Source organism: Sarcophilus harrisii, chromosome 3 (assembly GCF_902635505.1).
Source record: "Sarcophilus harrisii chromosome 3, mSarHar1.11, whole genome shotgun sequence".
In the NCBI taxonomy this organism is placed as follows: Eukaryota; Metazoa; Chordata; class Mammalia; order Dasyuromorphia; family Dasyuridae; genus Sarcophilus; species Sarcophilus harrisii.
In genome coordinates, this window is record NC_045428.1 from 500819579 (window position 1) to 500841322 (window position 21744).

The window sequence follows — 21744 nt, forward strand, 5'->3', positions numbered from 1 at the left end:
TTGCCTCATTTTATGTCCTTTATGTTTGGCAAATAGTAGGTACTTTGCTGCACCTTGAAGAAAAAAAAGAGATTCTCCGGCAGAGGTGAGGGAATGCATTTGAGGCATGGGAGATGAATAGTGAAAAAACATCATGATGTGTGAGCAACAAAGATAAAGTCAATTTGACTGAATTTTAGTCCAAGAAGGGAAGTACCATCCAATCAAACTGGAACCAATTGGTTGAAATGAGGTAATGAAGGATTTTAAAAGATAATCAGATAAGTTTGTATTTTATTCTAGATACATTAAGGAACCCCTAAAATTGAGTTGCGAAGGAGGGGTGACATGATCTGCATTTAAAGAAATTCACTTTATTAGCAACATGTAAAACAGAGTGGAGTGGAGAAAAGCTTAGATGAAAGAAATTATTAGGAAATATTATAATTTACCTAAGAAAGAGATAATGAAGGCCTGACAGAGCCTTTGTTGTGTGAGCAGAGTTATGGGTCTGATGTAAGAAACATAGTAGAGGTAGAAAATGCAAGATTTAGGAAATAACTAAAAATGCAGGGTTAGGGAGAGAAGTCTAGGATAATGATAAAGATTATAAACAAGAGTCATAAGCTCTTAAAAGGTAGATCCCATATCCCATATTTATCTCTATTTACTTCAGTATAGTATAGCCTAGTAAACTAGTACTCTTAACAAAATATTAGAAAATTAAATATACAAACTATTTGGTCACCTAAACTGAAAAAAGCTCATTCTTCTTCATTATAGTACAAGTCAAGAAAACTAAGTGAAGGGAAAAAAAAGTATCAACTTACTTTGCCATAGTTTCTGCAGAGAGATCTTCAGAATTCTTGACTTTTGTCTCACCTAAAAAACCCATATATTTAAAATGTTTTCTAAGAATATTGTAAAAGTTAAAATGTTCCTCTCTGAAGCCTTGGTTCTGAAGTAACAAAATGGTAACTTTCTTGAGTTAACATGATGGGAAAGAATAACATTCTGTCATAGACACAGCTTTTTGATAACAATTGCGCAATTTATGCTAGACTCACCCAAACAAATTAGGTTTCCATATTATTTTGTACAGCATATAAACTTTTTATTTGCAACTCAACTTCCACTCAGGAAAATTAGAACTCAGTTATCAAGTAAAACATTTTCTAAAATGAATATCACAATGAGAAGAATACAATTAATAAAAACTGGTACTTCCAATAAATCACAAAATTGAATGGTCCAGGACTCTTGGTAAATGATTTGTAGCATTTAGGGTTGTTTAAAGCACACTATAACAAACTATATAATTAATGCTTAATTAAGTCACTTACCATGACTCCTCAAATCCAGTGCCACAATTCGACACTGAATTCTGCTGATGATTGCTGCCTGGAAGAAGAAAAAAAACAGGTATTTTACAAAATTATCAGAGAACTCCAGATAACATTTTAATCTTCACGATTATAGGAAGTGACTTCCATAAGTGATACTAAAAACAACCATAGTTTTATTTTTTGGTATATGTGCTTGTTTTGTCCAATTCCAAAGACCTTCTCCCCATAATGTGGAAGTCTCTAATTACTGTTTTATGTTTGTGTTCATTAATGAAGTTAATGTTTTTCCTTTTTTTCAGTCATGCGTCTTTCCTCTTGAATTCACTAAAATCTTATTCTAATTCCTTTATGGTGTAGCAATGATTTTAAGTTCTTGAAGGCAGTACTGGTACAATAAAAATTTTAAGAGGTACTATATATCAAAACTGCAAGATGGTCTACTATGATTTAAACAAGTTGATATTTTCTTATATATTTATATATGTGTAATGTATAAAGATCTATACAAATGGCTAAATCACAAATCTTTTAAAAAAAACTGCTTTTTCTTTTTACATCAAGTTTCTCCGATAAAAAGTCTCATTTCTCAAATATACAGGGAATTCAGACAAATTTATAAAAAAGACTCATTCTCCTCCTGATGAATGGCCAAAAGATATCAACTAGCATTTTATAGAAGAAAGCAAAACTATCAGTAGTTATAGGAGAAAAATACTCTGAATCATTACTGATCAGAGAAATGCAAATTAAAATTACTCTGAAGTTCTATTTCATACCTATAAGATTAGTTAACATGACAGAAAAAGAAAGACAAATATTGAAGTGGATGTGGAAAAATAGGGATATTAATTCACTGTTGGAGTTGTGAACTATTCAACTATTCTAGAGAACAATCTGGAACTATACCTGAAGGGCTATAAAGATGTATATACACTTCGATATTCAAAGAAAATAGAAAAAGATCTATGTGTACAAAGATATTTATAGCAGTATTTTTCAGAAATTGAAGGGATGCCCATCAATTGGAGAATGTCTGAACAAGTTTGGAATACTTCTGTGCTTTAAAATACAATGAGCAATTTTTGATTTCCTTCATAGGCTAATTGTACACCAGGGGTCCTCAAACTATGGCCCGAGGGCCAGATGCGGCAGCTGAAGATGTTTATCCCCCTCACCAAGGGCTATGAAGTTTCTTTATTTAAAGGCCCACAAAACAAAGTTTTTGTTTTTACTATAGTCCAGCCCTCCAACAGTCTGAGGGACAGTGAACTGGCCTCCTATTTAAAAAGTTTGAGGACCCCTGTTGTACACTATTTCAGAGTCCGATTCTTTTTGTACAGCAAAATAACTGTTTGGACATGTATACTTATTTTGTATTTAATTTATACTTTAACATATTTAACATGTATTGGTCAACCTGCCATCTGGGGGAGGGGAGGGGATGGAAGGAAGTAGGGGGAAAATTGAAACAAAAGGTTTGGCAAATGTCAATGCTATAAAATTACCCATGCATATAACTTCTAAATAAAAAGCTATAATTTAAAAAAATACAATGAGCAAGATTCTTTTAGAAAAACCAGGGAAGACTTAAATAAACTCATGCAAAGTGAAGTAAGAATCACAAGAACACTGAACATAGCAATAGCATTACTATGATAATGACCTCTGAAAGACTTAATTATTCTGATCAAGACAACAACCCAAGGAAAAATACTATCTACCTACAGAAAAAGAACTGATAAACTCTGGTTACTCACTGAAGCATACTTTTTCATTTTCTTTTTTCTTTTTTTTTTTGGGGGGGGAAGGAATCTTTTTGCAATATAGTTAATATGGAAATATATTTTGTTTAACTTCTCATGCATAATTGATATCATGTTGCCAAACTTCTCAAGGATGGAGGAGGGCAGGAGAGAGAATCTGGAACAAAAAATGTTTAAAAAAAAAAGAAAAAGAAAGAAAGAAAACTACAATTTTTAAAATGTAATTGGAAAATATTTAATGAAAAACATGTATGTGTTTACATTATGTATGTGTATGATATATATATGAAAGTTACATGTTGACTTTATTATAAACTTGAAAAGAAAGCAAGCTGTATGTTAGAGATTCATAGTTTTATGTATTATTCTCTTTTTCTACTCAACTGTATATGAAAATGTTCATTTTATTTGGTGTTTGTTTAGTTCAGAAAAAAAAAATCAATAAAAAGCTTGCTATATAGGTGAAAAAAAAAATGTGGTCAAAATGGAATTAGGTCCATTTTTTTCCCCAAGGAGTAACTCCAAACTTTTTATTGTATGGGGTCAACTATGCCATTCCATCCCCATACTCAGTGCTCAATGTGGAAACTGCTTGCAGCAATGCTAATCAGAAACTCATTTATAAATTGTAGCTTTTTCTCTTTTGTAGAGAGTTGCCTGGGTCATATGGAGAAATCAGAATACATATTCAAAACAGTGTCTTCCTGACAGTTTGCTATCCTTTATATTCTATGACATCCATAATGTATCTCTGATATACTATGACATACTATTTCTTGAGCCCACAACAAATCTTATCTTTTTAAGGTAAGATTTACTTACCATAATTTACAAATAAATGGCCTTCAATTTGAAACTTTGAGAAGCAATGAATTGCTACTATATTATTTTCCAAAGAAAGTACTTGCAATATCCATTAAAACAGAATTTGTTCTCTACCACCTAACTCTACTATTTCCCACATCACTATGTGGAAATTTGTCATTTTTTTTTATTAGGAAGCATCAAATCTCAACTTCTTTCTAGGTACCTATAAATCTGAAAAACATGATGATCTTGTTATCACCACTGATACCTGTTTGTCACTCTTTAGAACTTAATTCTCAAAATTTCTACTAGTTACACCTTCCAATCCTATTCTCTAGCATCTCTTTTCATCTTCCTGAAAATCTGTCTTATTTTTTGTCTATTATCTCTGTCAGAAAAATTTGTGAGCAGCATGATTTACCAACAGTTCTTTTTGTTTTGTTTTTGTTGTTGTTGTTGTTTTTACTTTTTTAAAAATTATTTATTTTTAATAGCCTTTTATTTACAGGTTATATGTATGGGTAACTTTACAGCACTGACACTTGCCAAACCTCTTGTTCCAATTTTTCCCCTCCTTCCCCCCATCCCCTCCCCAAGATGGCAGGATGACCAGTAGATGTTAAATATATTAAAATATAAATCAGATACACAATAAGTATATATGACCAAACCGTTATTTTGCTGTACAAAAAGAATCAGACTCTGAAATATTGTACAATTAGCTTGTGAAGGAAATCAAAAATTCAGGTGAGCAAAAATATAGGGATTGGGAATTCAATGTAATGGCTTTTAGTCATCTCCCAGAATTCTTTCACTGGGCGTAGCTGGTTCAGTTCATTACTGCTCCGTTGGAACTGATTTGGTTCATCTCATTGCTAAGGATGGCCAGGTCCATCAGAATTGCTCATCATATAGTATTGTTGTTGAAGTATATAATGATCTCTTGGCCCTGCTCATTTCACTCAGCATCAGTTCGTGTAAGTCTCTCCAGGCCTTTCTGAAATCATCCTGTTGGTCATTTCTTACAGAACAATAATATTCCATAACATTCATATACCACAATTTACTCAACCATTCTCCAATTGATGGGCATCCATTTATTTTCCAGTTTCTAGCCACTACAAATAAGGCTACACAAACATTTTGGCACATACAGGTCCCTTTCCCTTCTTTATGATCTCTTTGGGATATAAGCCCAGTAGTAACACTGCTTGATCAAAGGATATGCACAGTTTGATAACTTTTTGAGCATAGTTCCAAATTGCTCTCCAGAATGGTTGGATGTATTCACAGTTCCACCAACAATGTATCAGTGTCCCTATTTTCCCATATCCCTTCCAACATTCCGCATTATCTTTCCCTATCATTCTAGTCAGTCTGACAGGTGTATAGTGGTATCTCAGAGTTGTCTTAATTTGCATTTTTCTGATTAATAATGATTTGGAGCATCTTTTTATATGGCTAGAAATAGTTTCAATTTATTCATCTGAGAATTGTCTGTTCATATCCTTTGACCATTTATCAATTGGAGAATGGCTTGATTTCTTATAAATTAGAGTCAATTCTCTATATATTTTGGAAATGAGATCTTTATCAGAACCTTTGACTGTAAAAATATTTTCCCAGTTTATTGCTTCTCTTCTAATCTTGTCTGCATTAGTTTTGTTTGTACAAAAACTTTTCAGTTTGGTATAGTCAAATTTTTCTATTTTGTGATCAGTAATGCAACAGTTTTTTTTGAATCATGATCCTCAAGTCTTTCAGAGATGTTTGTCTTTTAAAATGTTTATCTTCCTGGCTCAGATGATTTTATTATAAAATCAACTCATACAAATCTTCCCAGATTTCTCTGAAACTATCCCTTTCTTATGCAGTAATAATATTCCATTATATTCAAAATACCATAATTTGTTCAGCTAATTCCCAATAGAAAGGATTCCTTTATATATCACCAGATGGTCAAGACAGAAATCAGACTGATTACACACTTGGTAGCTAAAGGTGAAAAAGTTCTATACAATCGTTAGAACAAGACTAAGCTTAGATCACGAGCTTCTTATTGAAAAATTCAGAATTAAATTGGAGAAAGTAGGGAAAAACAATAAGACCCTATAAGTTTGACCTAAAAAACATTCCTTATGAATGATATAGAAGTGAAAAAAAGGTTTAAAGGATTAGATCTGTATAACTATAAAAAGAGATTCATGATACTGTTCAGCAGGCAGCAACCAAAAATATACCAAAGAAAGAGAGCACAAAAACAAAATGGCTCTCTGATGAGAAAAGAAATAACTAAGGCAAGAAGAAAAACCATAAGCAAAGGAGAATGGGAAAGATATAGCCAACTGAATGTAGAACTCCAGAGAACAGCATGGAGAGCTAAGAAGGTTTTCTTAAATGAATAAAAAAATAGAAAAAAACAATGGAATGGAGAAAACCTGAGATGTCTTCAAGAAAATAATACAACTCAGGTACAAAGAGAAATTCCATTTAAAGTAACTACTGATAATATAAAATATTTAGGAATCTATCTGCCAAGGGAAAATCAGAAACTTTATGAGCAAAATTACAGACCACTTTTCACACAAATTAAGTCTGATCTAACCAACTGGAAAAATATTAAATGCTCTTGGATAGGGCAAGCAAATATAATAAAGATGACAATATTACCTAAACTAATCTATTTATTTAGCGCTATACCAATCAGACTCCCAAAAAACTATTTTAATGACCTAGAAAAAATAACAACAAAGTTCATATGGAAAAACAAAAGGTCAAGAATTTCAAGGGAATTAATGAAAAAAAAATCAAATGATGGTGGCTTAGCTGTACCAGATCTAAAATTATATTATAGAGCAGCAGTTACCAAAACTATTTGGTATTGGCTAAGGAATAGATTAGTTGATCAGTGGAATAGATTAGGTTCAAGGGATAAAACAGTCAACAAATATAGCAACCTAGTCTTTGACAAACCCAAAGATCCCAGCTTTTGGGATAAGAACTTACTGTTTGATAAAAACTGCTGGGAAAATTGGAAACTAATATGGCAGAAACTAGGCATTGATCCATACTTAACGCCGTACACCAAGATAAGGTCAAAATGGGTTCATGACCTAGGCATAAAGAATGAAATTATTAATAAATTAGAGGAACATAGGATAGTTTACCTCTCAGACCTGTGGAAGGGGAAGGTCTTTATGACCAAAGCAGAACTAGAGATCATTACTGATCACAAAATAGAAAATTTCGATTATACCAAACTGAAAAGTTTTTGTACAAACAAAACTAATGCAGACAAGATTAGAAGGGAAGCAATAAACTGGGAAAATATTTTTACAGTCAAAGGTTCTGATAAAGGCCTCATTTCCAAAATATATAGAGAATTAACTCTAATTTATAAAAAATCAAGCCATTCTCCAATTGAAAAATGGTCAAAGGATATGAACAGACAATTCTCAGATGAAGAAATTGAAACTATTTCTAGTCATATGAAAAGATGCTCCAAGTCATTATTAATCAGAGAAATGCAAATTAAGACAACTCTAAGATACCACTACACACCTGTCAGATTGGCTAAGATGACAGGAAAAAATAATGATGATTGTTGGAGGGGATGTGGGAAAACTGGGACATTGATTCATTGTTGGTGGAGTTGTGAACGAATCCAACCATTTTGGAGAGTAGTTTGGAACTATGCTCAAAAAGTTATCAAACTGTGCATACCCTTTGATCCAGCAGTGTTACTACTGGGATTATATCCCAAAGAGATTATAAAGAAGGGAAAGGGACCTGTATGTGCACGAATGTTTGTGGCAGCCCTTTTTGTAGTGGCTAGAAACTGGAAACTGAATGGATGTCCATCAGTTGGAGAATGGCTGAATAAATTGTGGTATATGAAAATTATGGAATATTACTGTTCTGTAAGAAATGACCAACAGGATGATTTCAGAAAGGCCTGGAGAGACTTACACGAACTGATGCTGAGTGAAATGAGCAGGACCAGGAGATCATTATATACTTCAACAACAATACTATATGATGACCAGTTCTGATGGACCTGGCCATCCTCAGCAACGAGATCAACCAAATCATTTCTAATGGAGCAGTAATGAACTGAACTAGCTATACCCAGAAAAAGAACTCTGGGAGATGACTAAAAACCATTACATTGAATTCCCAATCCCTATATTTATGCACACCTGCATTTTTGATTTCCTTCACAAGCTAATTGTACAATATTTCAGAGTCTGATTCTTTTTGTACAGCAAAATAACGTTTTGGTCATGTATACTTATTGTGTATCTAATTTATATTTTAATATATTTAACATCTACTGGTCATCCTGCCATCTAGGGGAGGGGGTGGGGGGGGGGGGGTAAGAGGTGAAAAATTGGAACAAGAGGTTTGGCAATTGTTAATCCTGTAAAGTTACCCATGTATATATCCTGTAAATAAAAGGCTATTAAATAAAAAAAATTTAAAAAATAAATAAATAAATAAAAGTCACGTCAAACTGGAAAAAAAAAAAATAATACAACTCAAGGGAGCATGTGCAAAAATGGACATGATAAAAGGCAAAAATGGCAGAGACTTAACAAAAGCATAAGAGATTTAAGAAGAGTTGGCAAAAATACACAAAAAGTACTATATAAGGAAGAACTTAATATCACCAAAAACCACAATGGTGTAACCACACCATTGATCTAGAGCCAGAAGTATCGGGGAATGAAGTCAAATGGGCCTTAAAAAACATTGATAAGGCTAGTGAAAGTGATGGAATTCCTGCTAAGCTTTTAAAAAATCCTAAAAAATAATGCTGTTAAGGTGCTGTTCTCTATGCCAGAAAATTTGGAAAATTCAACAATAGACGGAAAATATCAGTTTACATCCCAAACCCAAACCAAAAAAGAGCAATGCCAAGGAATGTTCAAATTACTGAACAATTGTGCTCATCTCATATACCTGAAAAGTTATAGTTAAGATTCTGCACACTAGGCTTCAGCAATATGAGAACTGAGAATGACTAGAAGAGCAGGTTGATTTTCAAAGAGGCAGAGGGACTAGATTAAATTGCCAACATTTGCAGGATTATAGAAAAAGAAATGTTCAGGGGAAAAAAAAACCTACTTCTGCTTCACTGAGTAAAAATGTGGATCCATCCTTAAAAATATGGGAAAAGTATCATTTTGTTGTTTCCTGAGGAAACTGTATATGGGTCAAGAACCAACAGTCAAAACCAAACAGGAAACAATTGACTGGTTTAAGACTGGAAAAGGAGTATGATAAAGCTGTATACTGTCACCTTAGTTATTTAACTGATATACAGAGTATTTCATGAGAAATGTCAGGCTGGATAACTCAAAAGGAGAAATATAAAAAAATCTCAGATATTAGGTAACACCACTCTGATAACAGAAAGTGAAAAAAAAAATCAAGAAGCCCTTTTGAGAAGGGTAAAAGAGGAGACTGTCAAAGCTGGCTTGAAGCTTAACATAAAAAAATAATAATAATAAAATCTTGGTAACTGGCTCCATCACTTCCTGGTAAATAGGAGAAGTGTCAGATTTTCTATATGTATGTTCAAAGATTTCTGCAAACAGTGATTGTGGCTGTGAAATTAAAAAACACCCGCTCCTTGGAAGGAAAGCTATGGCATATTTGGGCAGCATATTAAATAAAAAACAGAGATATCATTGAACTAACAGAGGACTATGTAGTCAAAACTATGGCTTTTCCAGTAGCAAAGTATGGCTATGAGAACTAGAGATGCTAGATAAAACTTTTGAGATTTCCTCTCAATAAGGAGTCAAATCTGTCAAAACTCAAAAGAAATTAATTCAGATTATTCAGAGGAAGGTTTAATGCTGAAGCTGAAGCTTAACTACTTTGGCCACAATGAAAAGACAAAACTAATTGGAAAACACTCTGATACTAGCAATGATTGAAGATAAAAAAAAAAAGGCGGGGGGAAAGGGGGAGGAACAGATGACGACAGCAGAGGATGAATTGTATAGACAGCATCATGGAAAAAACAAATTATCAGAATAGAAGGGCCTTGAGTTTCATGAGGTCAGTCAGAAAAAACTGAAGAACAATAATAGTTCATCATTCTAAGAAAGGAATTATTATAATTTTTCTTTTTTTACATATTTGGATTCCTCTTTCTTTTTTTACTATCAATATGTGAATAGTAATTATCTATGTCAAAGTAATGATATTACTCAGGATTGAGCAAAGTCATGGAGGAGTCTAACTATGTTGGCCAAGTTTAATCTTCCCCATTTTTAAGGCTCTTGAATGTTTAAGATAAATTCATGAAAACAAAAGGGCCGGTGACTATAAACTTGGATTAAAGATCCCTGCAGCATGGTTGACATTCAAAAGTCATAATAAAACAATCCCTCATGTACATAAATAGTTCAAGAAAAAAATAGCTTGGTTTTAAAATAATCTTGCAACCCATTTGGATTATCTATTTTTCAATTACCTGTCATCACAGACTATTTTTCAAATCATGTTTTTCATAATTCAGTATATCTCCAAATGAAATGCAAATCAGTGATATGAATATGACATATTAATTAAGACACAACATTCTTTCCTTTCCTCAGCTGAAGATTTTAATCTACTATTTGGGCGAAAGCTAAAATTATGTCAACAAACCTGGACTATCAAGACCTAAAGTTAGAACAGAACAGAATTTGGCAACTGATATCACATTAATCATTTTAGATGGCACATAGTTTAGATGGGTACCTGTCCATCTAAGTAAGAATTATAATTCTTGCTAGGCTAGTACAAATAAAAAATGCTTTAGTGATGCAAAGATTGGATAGAGATTGTGCTGTTTTAAGATTATTACTTAGGTTATATGTGCAAGATAGATTTCAAGGGAAAAAAATTGGTGACAGGGACCTACAGTGGGCTGTTGTACCATTAAGAGATTTTTGCTTATTTGGCTCTCAGGAAAGCATTAGGTTGATCCATTGACAGGAAAGGGAGAAAGAGTTTTCAAAGCTCCTGGTGCAAACTAAGAGCAGTAATCTTGAATATATCATCATTTCAACATTATTCTTCCTTGCCACCCCAAAGCAAAAAGAAGAGGTAGTGTTAAAAGAAGCCAAGGATTCTCTGAAAAAGAAAGGATAAAGTGGCAGGAATAGAGAAATAAAATGAGTCACTTTATCAGAAATCCTGAAGCTAACTTTGACTAGAGGCTCCTTTCCCTTATATTGAGTCAAACGTATCAAGTGTCTACAATGTTCAAAGAACTGAGCTAGGTTTTGCTCACTCAAGAAGTTGTCTATTTAGTTAAAACTAGATTTAAATCAGAATAACTTGGTTCAAATCCTAGTTCTATTAAATACTACCTTTCTGACTATGGGAAAGTAATTTCCTCTCTCTAGACATGTTTTATAATATAAAAAATAAGGAAATTAGGGTTAGTTTATCTTCGAGTTTCCTTCTAGTTCTGAAATTCTATATTCTAAGGCCCCTTTCAATTCTATCATAAGTTTTAAAAATAACAAGATGGTATTTTGTAAGTACTATCAAGGTATTGTAGGAATTTTAGAAATAATATCTGTAACATTTGGTTAGAGGAGCAGACTATACTTTTTGGAAACATTTGAGTTAGGCCTTGAAGGCTGATTAAGATTCTGACATGTAGAAACTGGTGAAGGAGACCATTAAAGGTAGTAGAAAATTATAACCAAAGGTATAGAGGCAGGTAACATATGATGTGCTAAATGAACAGATAGAAGTTCAGCTTGGTTGCTGTACAGTATGTAGCAAATGGTAGTAGAATATGAAGCTGGAAGAGTAGTCAAGTTATTCTATGCCTACTATGGATAAAATAAAAAGCAAACCAACCGATTAATAAAAATCTAGTTCCTATTTTCAAGAAGCTCACTGTCTAATAAAGATATTATTTTCTATTATTTATAAATCACTAGATTAGGCACTTTGGAAGACAAACAGTTACATTGGGCATGAGTCACCTGAATAAATTAATTCAGAAAATGTTCTATAAACTTTAAATGATATTAAAATGTAAACTATTATTAATAATCAAACAGAGTAATTGAGCCCCTCCTTGCCATACACACGTAGAGAAATAGGTAACCCCAGAATTACTTTGAATTTACCCAATCCTCTAAATCTAGAAACTATATTTCTTGGGAAATAGTATGGGATAGCAGAGAAAACGTTGGCATGACAATCAAAGACTTGGATTTTAGTTCATTCTTAGCTACAATTAGTTTTGTGTTCTTTATTAAGTCACTTTACATATCTGAGCCGGTTTTCTTCATCACTGTAAAAAAAAAAGTGTGACAGGGAGAGAGACAAGGAGAAAACTATATAATGTTTATGACATTCCAGCTCTAAAACTCTATGATTCCTAAATTGACTGTCTTCCACTGTATAAACTGAGAGGAAAGATAATTATCTGAGTCAAGCTCACCTAGCAACAGGAATCTGCCAGAAATTATTCTCATTCTTACCAGGATTTTACATAACATGTAAATACATTTCAGTATTCTCTTCCTAATAGCTCACAAATGACAACAACTTCTATTGTCAGCAACTTGACTTACAGTGAACACAGCCCAGGAAAGGGCAGAATGGCCTCCTCCATGCAGCAACAGCAAGACTGGACCTTCTGAACCACTCTTATAAATTCGAAAAGTGTATGAACAGTTAAAGATAATGCATTTCTATTTTTGGTCGTATTTTTTTCTACCTTTACCCATATTCATCTTTACAAATTACAGTTCAAAGATCACATTAAAGAAAAGGTTTGAAAATCCCCCTTTTTTTGATTGAGATGTTGTCCAATTCAAAAAACTAATAAAAAATAACTTGTTCTCATTTGAAACATTAACTAAGCAGAAAATTCTGATTTCTATAAGACAGAATCCCCTTTATTCACAAAAAGCTCTTGATACCTTTTTTCCTGGTACTTTTTTGAAGAGATACACAAAGCTTTTGAATTTAATCCCAATTTTTCTGACCTTGTCATGAGACAAGTCTGGAGATATTGGTTTGGATTTACCAGTGACATTCATCACAGTGTATATGTATTCTGGGGAATAAATTCACGGAAATAAACACAAGAAGACAGTATTTTGAAAAAGGATATATCTTTGCCACTTTCATTCTCCACTACTACATCTTCCATAGATTCAAAGTACTGGTTCCAGGAAACAGGGGAAAAGTCTCGCTTTCTTCCAGGGCTGAAAAAGAAATGTTTCAGGTAAAATATTAACATGTGGAGAACTATTCTTTCAGTAATAAGTACCCCAAAATTGTTTTAAATTGTTCTGTTGTAGTCAATGTATATACTATTTTGTTGGTTCTGTTTATTTTACTTAATTTTATATTTACTTAATTTATATAAGTCTTCCCATGCTTCTGTATCCTCACAGTTTCTTATGATGTGGGAATATTTCATTATATTCATATACCACAATGTCTTTAGCCTTTCCCCAACCTATATACATTTATGTTGTTTCCAGTTTTCTTCTCAAAAAAATATTGCTATAAATATCTTAGACTATATAAAATCTTCCCCTATATCACTTGATGTCCTTGGGTAAAAAATATGCCAGAGTACATTTTTAGAAAGTTGATTTCCTCATAACAACTTGAAAAACTTCATGCAGTTCATTACTCATATTTTTCAAAGCAAATGACTGTTCATGATGCATGTAATGCGTCCAAATTGTTTTATCCTGACATTAAGTACTTATACAATTTCCCTATATAATTTTAATTTTTAGAAACTAAATATTGAAAACATTTATTGATATGGCATTGCTATTACAGATAAATTTCCCTTAAATGATTTCGACAAAAATATCATACATAGCTAAAAAGTGTTTTTAACATCTATGGCTTTATCTACTTGCAATGCGTCTTCTCCATAATGCAAGTAGAACCATTAGAAGTGGCTCTACATATGATTTGCCAAGCATGATTCTGACTATATCCATATCTATACTAACATTTCCACAACTGAATGTGGATTTTTACACTTTAGCAATTATGCAAACAATCTTGTAAGATTCAAATGATCCTTTTAATGTCCTTTTAAAAAATGGTTTTAAAAACAATGTACATACTTTCTGAATGCATCCTTTAAAGATGTCATTTCAAAAGGTTTCATACTATCTGGAAAGTAAAGCATCCTTAAGAAAAAATAAGTGGTTTTTAATCTCCAAATATATATATATATATATATCCATCCCACCCCCTGGACCACCCCTTGTAACAAAGAATAAAATAGAAAAGAAAACTCAGAAAAACTAAGAAACATACCAGATAAAATACCCTGAAAACTGGCAAAGCTAATAAAAGATGAGAAGGGTTGATTTTTGAGGGGATTGAAGAAAGATACACATACTAATATATTGTTGATGGAGCTGTGAATTGGTCCAATTGCCCTGGGAAGCGATTTGGAATTATGTGGAAGAACTGAATAAAATATTTCTACTCAATAACTTCACGATCTCACTATTACTATTGGGCACATACCTCAAAGAGATCAGAGAAAGAGGCAGAGTCAAAAAAAAAAAAAAGAAAATGTAGTACATAAATGTAATGCAACATTACTGCTCTGTAATCAATATTGAATATGATAAATACAGAAGTGTGAGATTATATTAACTGATGGAAAATGAAGCAAGTGCAGCCTGGGAACACAACAATGTAATGACTACATCTATGTAAATGAAAAGAATAACAAAACAATCGAAACTGAATTTTAGGAAATTATAATGATTAAACTTGGCCCTTAAACATTAATTTAAAAAATTAAACAGAGATGAAAAAGCACATTCTGTCTTTCTTTGTAGAGCTGGGAGATTATGAGCAGTCTCCAGTCCAGAAAATATCATAGTTGGTATATGATCTGGTTTCTTAGTTTTTCTGAACTGTTTCTTTTCTTTTTTAATTCTTTGTTATAAGGGATGGCCCTGGAGGTAGAATGAGGATATATCTGGAATTTTAAAAGACATAAAAGCGAGGGCTCTCAATGAAAATGTTTTTTTTTTAAAAATAACAGTACTTCTAAATCCTATTTTCTGTATTTTAGCTTTTATTTTTTCTGCAATTCTATTCAAATTGTGCCTGCTGTCTTTGCTTATAATAGTTTTTAGCTGCCTCAGTGGATTTTTTCTTTAAACCATTTACATATTTTATTCATAAAAGGGGATGTTATATCACTTTTTAAAAGTAAGAAAAATGTAAAATTAAAGCAATTAAATTTAAATTGTAGAATATTTCAAACTGTTATCTATAATCACTGTCAAGTTATTTCAATTTTGAAACCAGCTTATTAGAGTATACTTAATGAAATGAACAATGAGAAAAAAAATAGATATTATGGCATTTTTAACTTCTTCACAAATATTGTTTAGCTGAATTAAAAGACTTCATTATTCAAATGTAGCAAATAGTATTATGACAGAATTTCTGTGTCATAAATGAAAGCTGACTAATGGTAACACACTTATGTACTTTGAGATTCAACATATAACTCAAATTTGACATATTTTGCATATAAGAACATTAAATAATTTCTGCACTGTATTTATTACTGGAATAAATTTGCTGTATTTACTAAATACTTACTGAATTTGATTTGACGTTTGTTTTCATTTTTATAAAGTGTATATTTAAAAAGAATTTGTGCTTAAAAACATTCAATAATTTTTGCTACTGCTTTGTACTGTTTTAAAAGGGTTCTCCACATCCCACAATTGAGAGATGAGAAGCTCACAGTGGGGAAAACATCAATTAATTGACCTCTAAAGTTCTTAACATTCTGGAACCTATTCAGCAAAAATTTATTAAACATGTACTATCTGTAAGATACAAAGTGGACAGAGACAATAATAAAAGTTATTGGCTTCAATGGACATACTGTAGAATATAACATGGATATAATCAGTCAACAATGATTTATCAAGTGACTATTATGTGTTATGTACTTCACTAAATAGTAGGAAGACAAACTAAGGCAAAAATCAATACCTGCTCTCAAAGACCTATAAATTAATGATGGAAGACAGCATGCAGGCAATTATGCATACAAACAAAATATATAGAGAATAAATTGAAGATAATCAATAAAGGGAAGGCATTAGCATTAAGGGGCATCAAGAAACATTTCTTTCAAGTTTTATTTAAGATCAAATATAAAATATTTCCAGATCAAGGTATATTTAATCCTCATCTTCCTCTTCATCCTGGTTAATGAAGAAAAATAAATAAGAGCAGCTAACATTTATGTAGTGCTTTAAGTATTATAAAATGCTTTACATATATTATCTTATTTGAACCTCACAATAACCACATGATGAAATTCTCTTTTTATAGAATCTGAAGCTGAGAGAAGGTGACTTAAGTCGACAGAAAAGTAACTGAGAGAGAATTTTAAAGTCAATCCAAGTTCAGGGCTCTATCCATAAATATAAAGTAATCTTAAAAAGGGAAAAAAACCCTAACTACTAGAATCTAGAATATAATGAAGGAAAGCAGCAAAAGAGGAGCACCTGAACTGAGCTTTGAAATTAAGAATTTTCAGAAACAGAGTTAAAGAGAAATATTTCAGGCTGAGTAGGGAGGGGGGGGTAAACAATAGTGAACATTAAGGTGTTAACTGACTGAATATAATATCTGAGAAATGACAAATGTACTGTCCGTTTACAGATATCTAATAAAAAAATTTTTGTTGAAAATCCTCCTATGAAGGAATTCTCCCCTCAATCCTTATGCTTTGTTAGTTCAAACAAAACAAAGGCTTTTAACACCTAAAAATTCAATTAAGTAAGAAATGGGATAAGCAAGAGAGAAGCTAAGAATACACTAAGTCTGGGTAATTCTCTGGTCCCTGAATTTTATATATTCTTCACTCACATTTCTTAAAGACAATAGTTACATTTATCAAAGAGCTTTTTTGAATGTGTTTGAATGTGTGGGTTTCAAACTGAATAGTTATATAACCCCATCTTTGCTTGGACCACAGAATTTCTAAGGATTATAATTAGTATCATTTAAAGAGAAATCCCTTGCAAAATAATTAAAATCACTAACTTTAAAACACTGGTACACTGTTCCCCTTTGATTTCCTTAGTGTTTCCTTGGAAAAGTTTTTAGATTATATTGGGGGATAATTTAACATATGCTTAAAAAAAAATCCTAATTTAAGTTCCAAATGTTCCCCTTTCCCCAAATTGAGAAAACAAGAAAAAAATAAACCCCATTGCAAATATGTAGAAACATTCAAAACAAATTTTCCCATTAGGTCAACCATATACTTTTAATTGCCAAATATAAGTAGCCTTTTCACAATTCTCATCATTGATCTCTCTGCAGCTTTTGATACTGTCAATCACTGTCCTCTCCTGGATACTCTCTTGTTTTTTGGTGACATTACTTTCTCCTGGTTCTTCTAACTACTACTTTTTAGTCTCTTTTGCTGGATCTTCATTCATATTATAATTATGGATGTTCCTTCAGGGTTCTATCCTGGATGCTCTTCTCTTCTCTTTCTTTAGTATTTTACTTGGTGATCTCAGCTTCCATGATTTCATTCATCTCTATGGAGATGATTCTTAGATCTATATAAGCAATCCTAACCTCTCTCCTGACCTCTAGATTTCATCTTTCCTGTGGACATTTTGAATTGGATGAAGATAGGAAGAGACTCACTCATAATGAGTTTATATCCTGAACTCACTTAAATGCAGATATAGAAAGACTAATAAGTCACAAAAAAATTAAAACCTCTCCACATATAAATAGACTAAGTTACAATATTGCAAAAGTGTTTACACACCAGGCTTAATATAAATTCATTGTTTAATTATACATAATGTTGAATTGTATTTTTTTGAAGTGCACATGCAAGGTTATACATATATTGTTCCTTCTAACACTATCTTCAATTTAATCAGATATCCTGTTTGTACATAATTGTTTTCAAACTGTCTTCCTCATTAGATTGTGAGGAAAGATATTGTGAGGAAGGTTTTTGCCTCTTTGTATTTCCAGCACTTAACACCAGTGGCATAATGTAGGTACTTATATAAGCAAAACAGTACTTGCTGACTTGATTTGCTAAATTTAGTCATTGTTATTGCTACTGCTAATGTAATATCACTCCCTCTTTCCCCTTTTGAGGCAGCTGTCAAGCACAATGATATAAGTATTATTAATATGGATTTGATATACCCTTCCAAAAATTATCAGGAACTGAAAATTTTTGCCAGGAGGTGAAATATAGTATTAGCTTCAATAGCCTATTTGATAGTAACCATAGATGCTGTATTAAGAGCCAATGAAATGTTTGTTTATTCTGGAGACATTGTGATCACTTGAGTGAAACTGTGATGATTAAAATAGAAATGACTAAAAACTTCCTGAGAGAATTGTTTTTAACTATTATCTCACAAAGAAACATGAAGAGAAATACGGAGATTTTAGTATCTGGAAGGAGCTTAATGGTATGTTTATTTTGAAAATTTGGAAATCGATAGTGGCAACTATACAGATAGGAGTGATTTGGGCTATGATCTATCTCAAAGATGATACGATGTAAATAATTATTTGTCTTAGTTTTTATGTTTGTTAATAAATTGTTAATATGTTGTTTGTTAATAAATTGTATAGCTAGTAATCTCAATGTTTAAGACCAGTAGATTGAAAGGCTGATAAAAATGTTTAATAAACTGGGTGGGAGTTCAGAATAAATTGATGACATAATTGTGATTTTAACAATTTATGGGGAAAGATGAGACCATACCCCTGACTGCCTTAGAACCCAGATTAAATAATAAAAAAATGCCAGAAACAGACAGTGAAGTAAGGACCCCATCTTAGCTACATGTGATGTGAGCTTGGCTGGCCTGGTGGCTATGGAAATGTAGGGAAACATCTCTGGTTAAGATCAATACCTGAATATAGATGACCCAGCTCCTATAAACTTACTACTACAAGTGAAATCCTTGAATTATCACCAAATTTAATAATGTTTAAAAAATTAAATGATTTCTTCCATCTCAAAATTGAACAAGATGGTCACAGAAAAACCTGAGAGGACTAGGAAAAGAGACCAGTCAACTCCTGCACTGGAATGATCAGAGATCTATAACCTATAGAGTTCTGTGTTTAGAGACAGCAAAAGTACAAAGTCTCCCTTCAACCCCACAGAGAAAACCCCAGTAGGTGGTCAGAAAGCCTCACTGTGAGGACCTTCCTTACAACTAACACAGCCAAAGTCGCAGTGCTCAAAGTAGACCACTTAAAGAGTTCAAGGTCCTGAGATTCAAGAAAAGGCTCAGAAAATTCAGCACTCTGAACCTCAAAGATTCAGGAAGTTCTAAACCCAAAACTGGGTTTCTAAAACTTCAGAAGCTGGAGAGCAAGAACTTAGGGTGATGCCAAGCAGAGCTGACCACCCAAAAGCACAGCAAGAAGCCGAGTTTGGCCTTGATGCAAAGCTCCAATTTAGGAAATAATAGAGATGACTAAATCAAAGAAAATATCAACCAGCATTTTAAAAAAATGCAAATTTAAAGATCTCTACAAAGGAGAGAGTACCTCTATAACAATTGCAAGTTAGGACTGAGGAAAAAATGGACTTTTCTCAAAGGCTACATGATTAACAGAAAGAAAGGAAGTAAGCAATAAAATGAAAACCCCCTAAAGGAAAGAATTAGGAGGGGAATCATTTGCTTAGAAGAAAAAATGGTAAAGCAGACTCCTTGAAAACGAGAATAAACCAAAGATAAATCAATGACTCCATTATACAGCAAAAAATATCAAAACAAAATCAAAAGGCTGATAAGAGAAGAAAATGTAATATCTGACAGCAAAAACTAATCTGGAAAACAGGTCAAGGTGAAATTATTTAAGAAGCAGTGGACACTTTGAAAATCACAACTTTAAAATATAAAAGTCTGGACACTAGTTTCCAAAAAAAAATAATAGGGCTGACCTTGGAATCAAGAAGACTCAAATTTATGTACTGTTTCTATAGTACTGTTCTGTCCCTAACACTGTATTTTAGGCTGTGATGGTAAGTCAGAAAATTTATTGTTTTCGCTAGTGTAGTAGGTAGATTTAGGAAGGGAAAAAACAAAGTATTTTGTATTTTATAAAAATTAGCTCTCAATCACAAATAAGAAACTGGACCAACAACTTTCTAGCTTCTTTAAATCATAAAGAGTGTTTCTTCAGGTTTAAGAACTGAATGAGGGGCTTACAGTCTAGTGAAAGCTGATTTTCTGAAGCCTTGCTGATAAAGTTCTTACTTGGAAATGAGAAAATGTTAACTACTCAATGAATGGAGGATAACCAGCACCTGCAGTCACTTTAACAAATGGCCACCATATGAAAGACACTATGCTAGCTAGGTGCTAAAATACAAAGACAGGAAATAAGGTAGTTGCTGCTGAGGGTGAAGAGAAGAATTGACCAGTTAAAATAAATTTGAAAACCTGAAAGAGAATTAAATTTTGGTAAACTTACTAAGAGGATGGCCAAAGTAGATATCCACCTTAAAAAGTAAATATAGTATAGTTGAAAAGACTATAGAATTTAGAATCATCAGATCTAGGTTCAAATCCTGCTGTGTTTCTCACCTCCTCTGAAATTTAGTTTCTTCATCTATAAAGTGAAGTTTTGACTAGATTTCTTGAGATTTCTTCTAATTCTAAATACTATTAAGTATAGGTATTATTTTCCCTCTATTGTCATTACAAATTAGACCAGAAGTGGGGAACCTACAGCCCGAGAGTTTTTATGAGGCACACAAAATCATTTGCTAAGAAAACTGAAGATGAAAGATGAGCTGAAAGCTAGGCACAAACCCTCCCAATGCTTGAGTTCTATAAGTTAATCATTTTTTTGGTCCATGAACGATGTCATAAATATCTAAATGAGCCTCAGCAGAAAAAAGATTCTCCACCCCTGGCAATAGTATGGTGTCTCTAGAGTTAAAAGAGAATCCCTTCTGCTTAGTTTTCTGGGACATAAAATACTTTGCTCTCAGACTAGGTAGACTTCTTTCAAGAACAGAAAGCAAGTAAGGGGCAGTGTTAGCTCCCCCAAGTCTAGTATTCTTTTCTCTATACCATTTTCTCTGTCTAGACAAGAGTTAGTTTAAAAAAAAAAAAAAAAGGACAAAAAGATTCACTCTTGGGAAATATTGAAATAGAAAATTCAAAGACAAATATAGGCATTAAGGGGGTGTAATATGAGGAAATGTAGCTATGTAACGCTACCAACAAAATTAAAAATTGAACTGCAAAACCCTGGATAGAAAATCTGTCCTAGAGATAGCTTATTTTAGTAAATCCAACAAAGAATCATGATATGACTAAGAGATGGTAAATACAATGACCAAAAGGACCATTTTCGCAGGGGAGCAGGGAAGAAGTTGGAAAAAAAAGGGAGAAGAGACAATATTTCACTGATAAGCATTATACAACTCCAACCTAATTAACAAACTTAATAGTTTTTGAGTAAATCATAGTCACTCTTCATAGGCTCTTAGGTTTGGAGTTGGAAGGGATCAAAGGTCATCCACTCATATATGCAAAAAAAGGGTAAAATACTCTTGAAAGAGATCAATTGATAAGTCTACTGCCCTGTAAAGCTCTACATCCAAACTGTTTATATCAATTAATCAATAATAATATACTAATTAGCAATAAAGACTCATTCTACTCCAAGTGTTCTTAACAACCTATTTTATGTCATGTATCTTTGTGGCAATCTGGTGAAGCCTGTGGACCACTTTCCAAAATAATGTTTGTAAATGCCTAAAATAAAATATATTG

General features: G+C 32.6%; 1 protein-coding gene across 2 annotated transcripts in view; it reads right to left on the reverse strand.

Annotated features, from left to right (window-relative positions):
* PPME1 (protein phosphatase methylesterase 1) overlaps window positions 1–21744 on the reverse strand; it is a 98679-nt gene that overhangs the window by 33844 nt on the left and 43091 nt on the right. For both annotated transcript variants that reach the window (XM_031961426.1, XM_031961425.1), the window contains exons 2-5: window positions 13038–13131; window positions 12493–12585; window positions 1323–1380; window positions 810–861 (exon numbers count right to left, since the gene is read on the reverse strand). In XM_031961426.1, the coding sequence (XP_031817286.1) occupies window positions 810–861; window positions 1323–1380; window positions 12493–12585; window positions 13038–13076 (242 nt within the window). In that variant the 5' untranslated portion in view covers window positions 13077–13131. The remainder of the gene's footprint in view (window positions 1–809; window positions 862–1322; window positions 1381–12492; window positions 12586–13037; window positions 13132–21744) is intronic.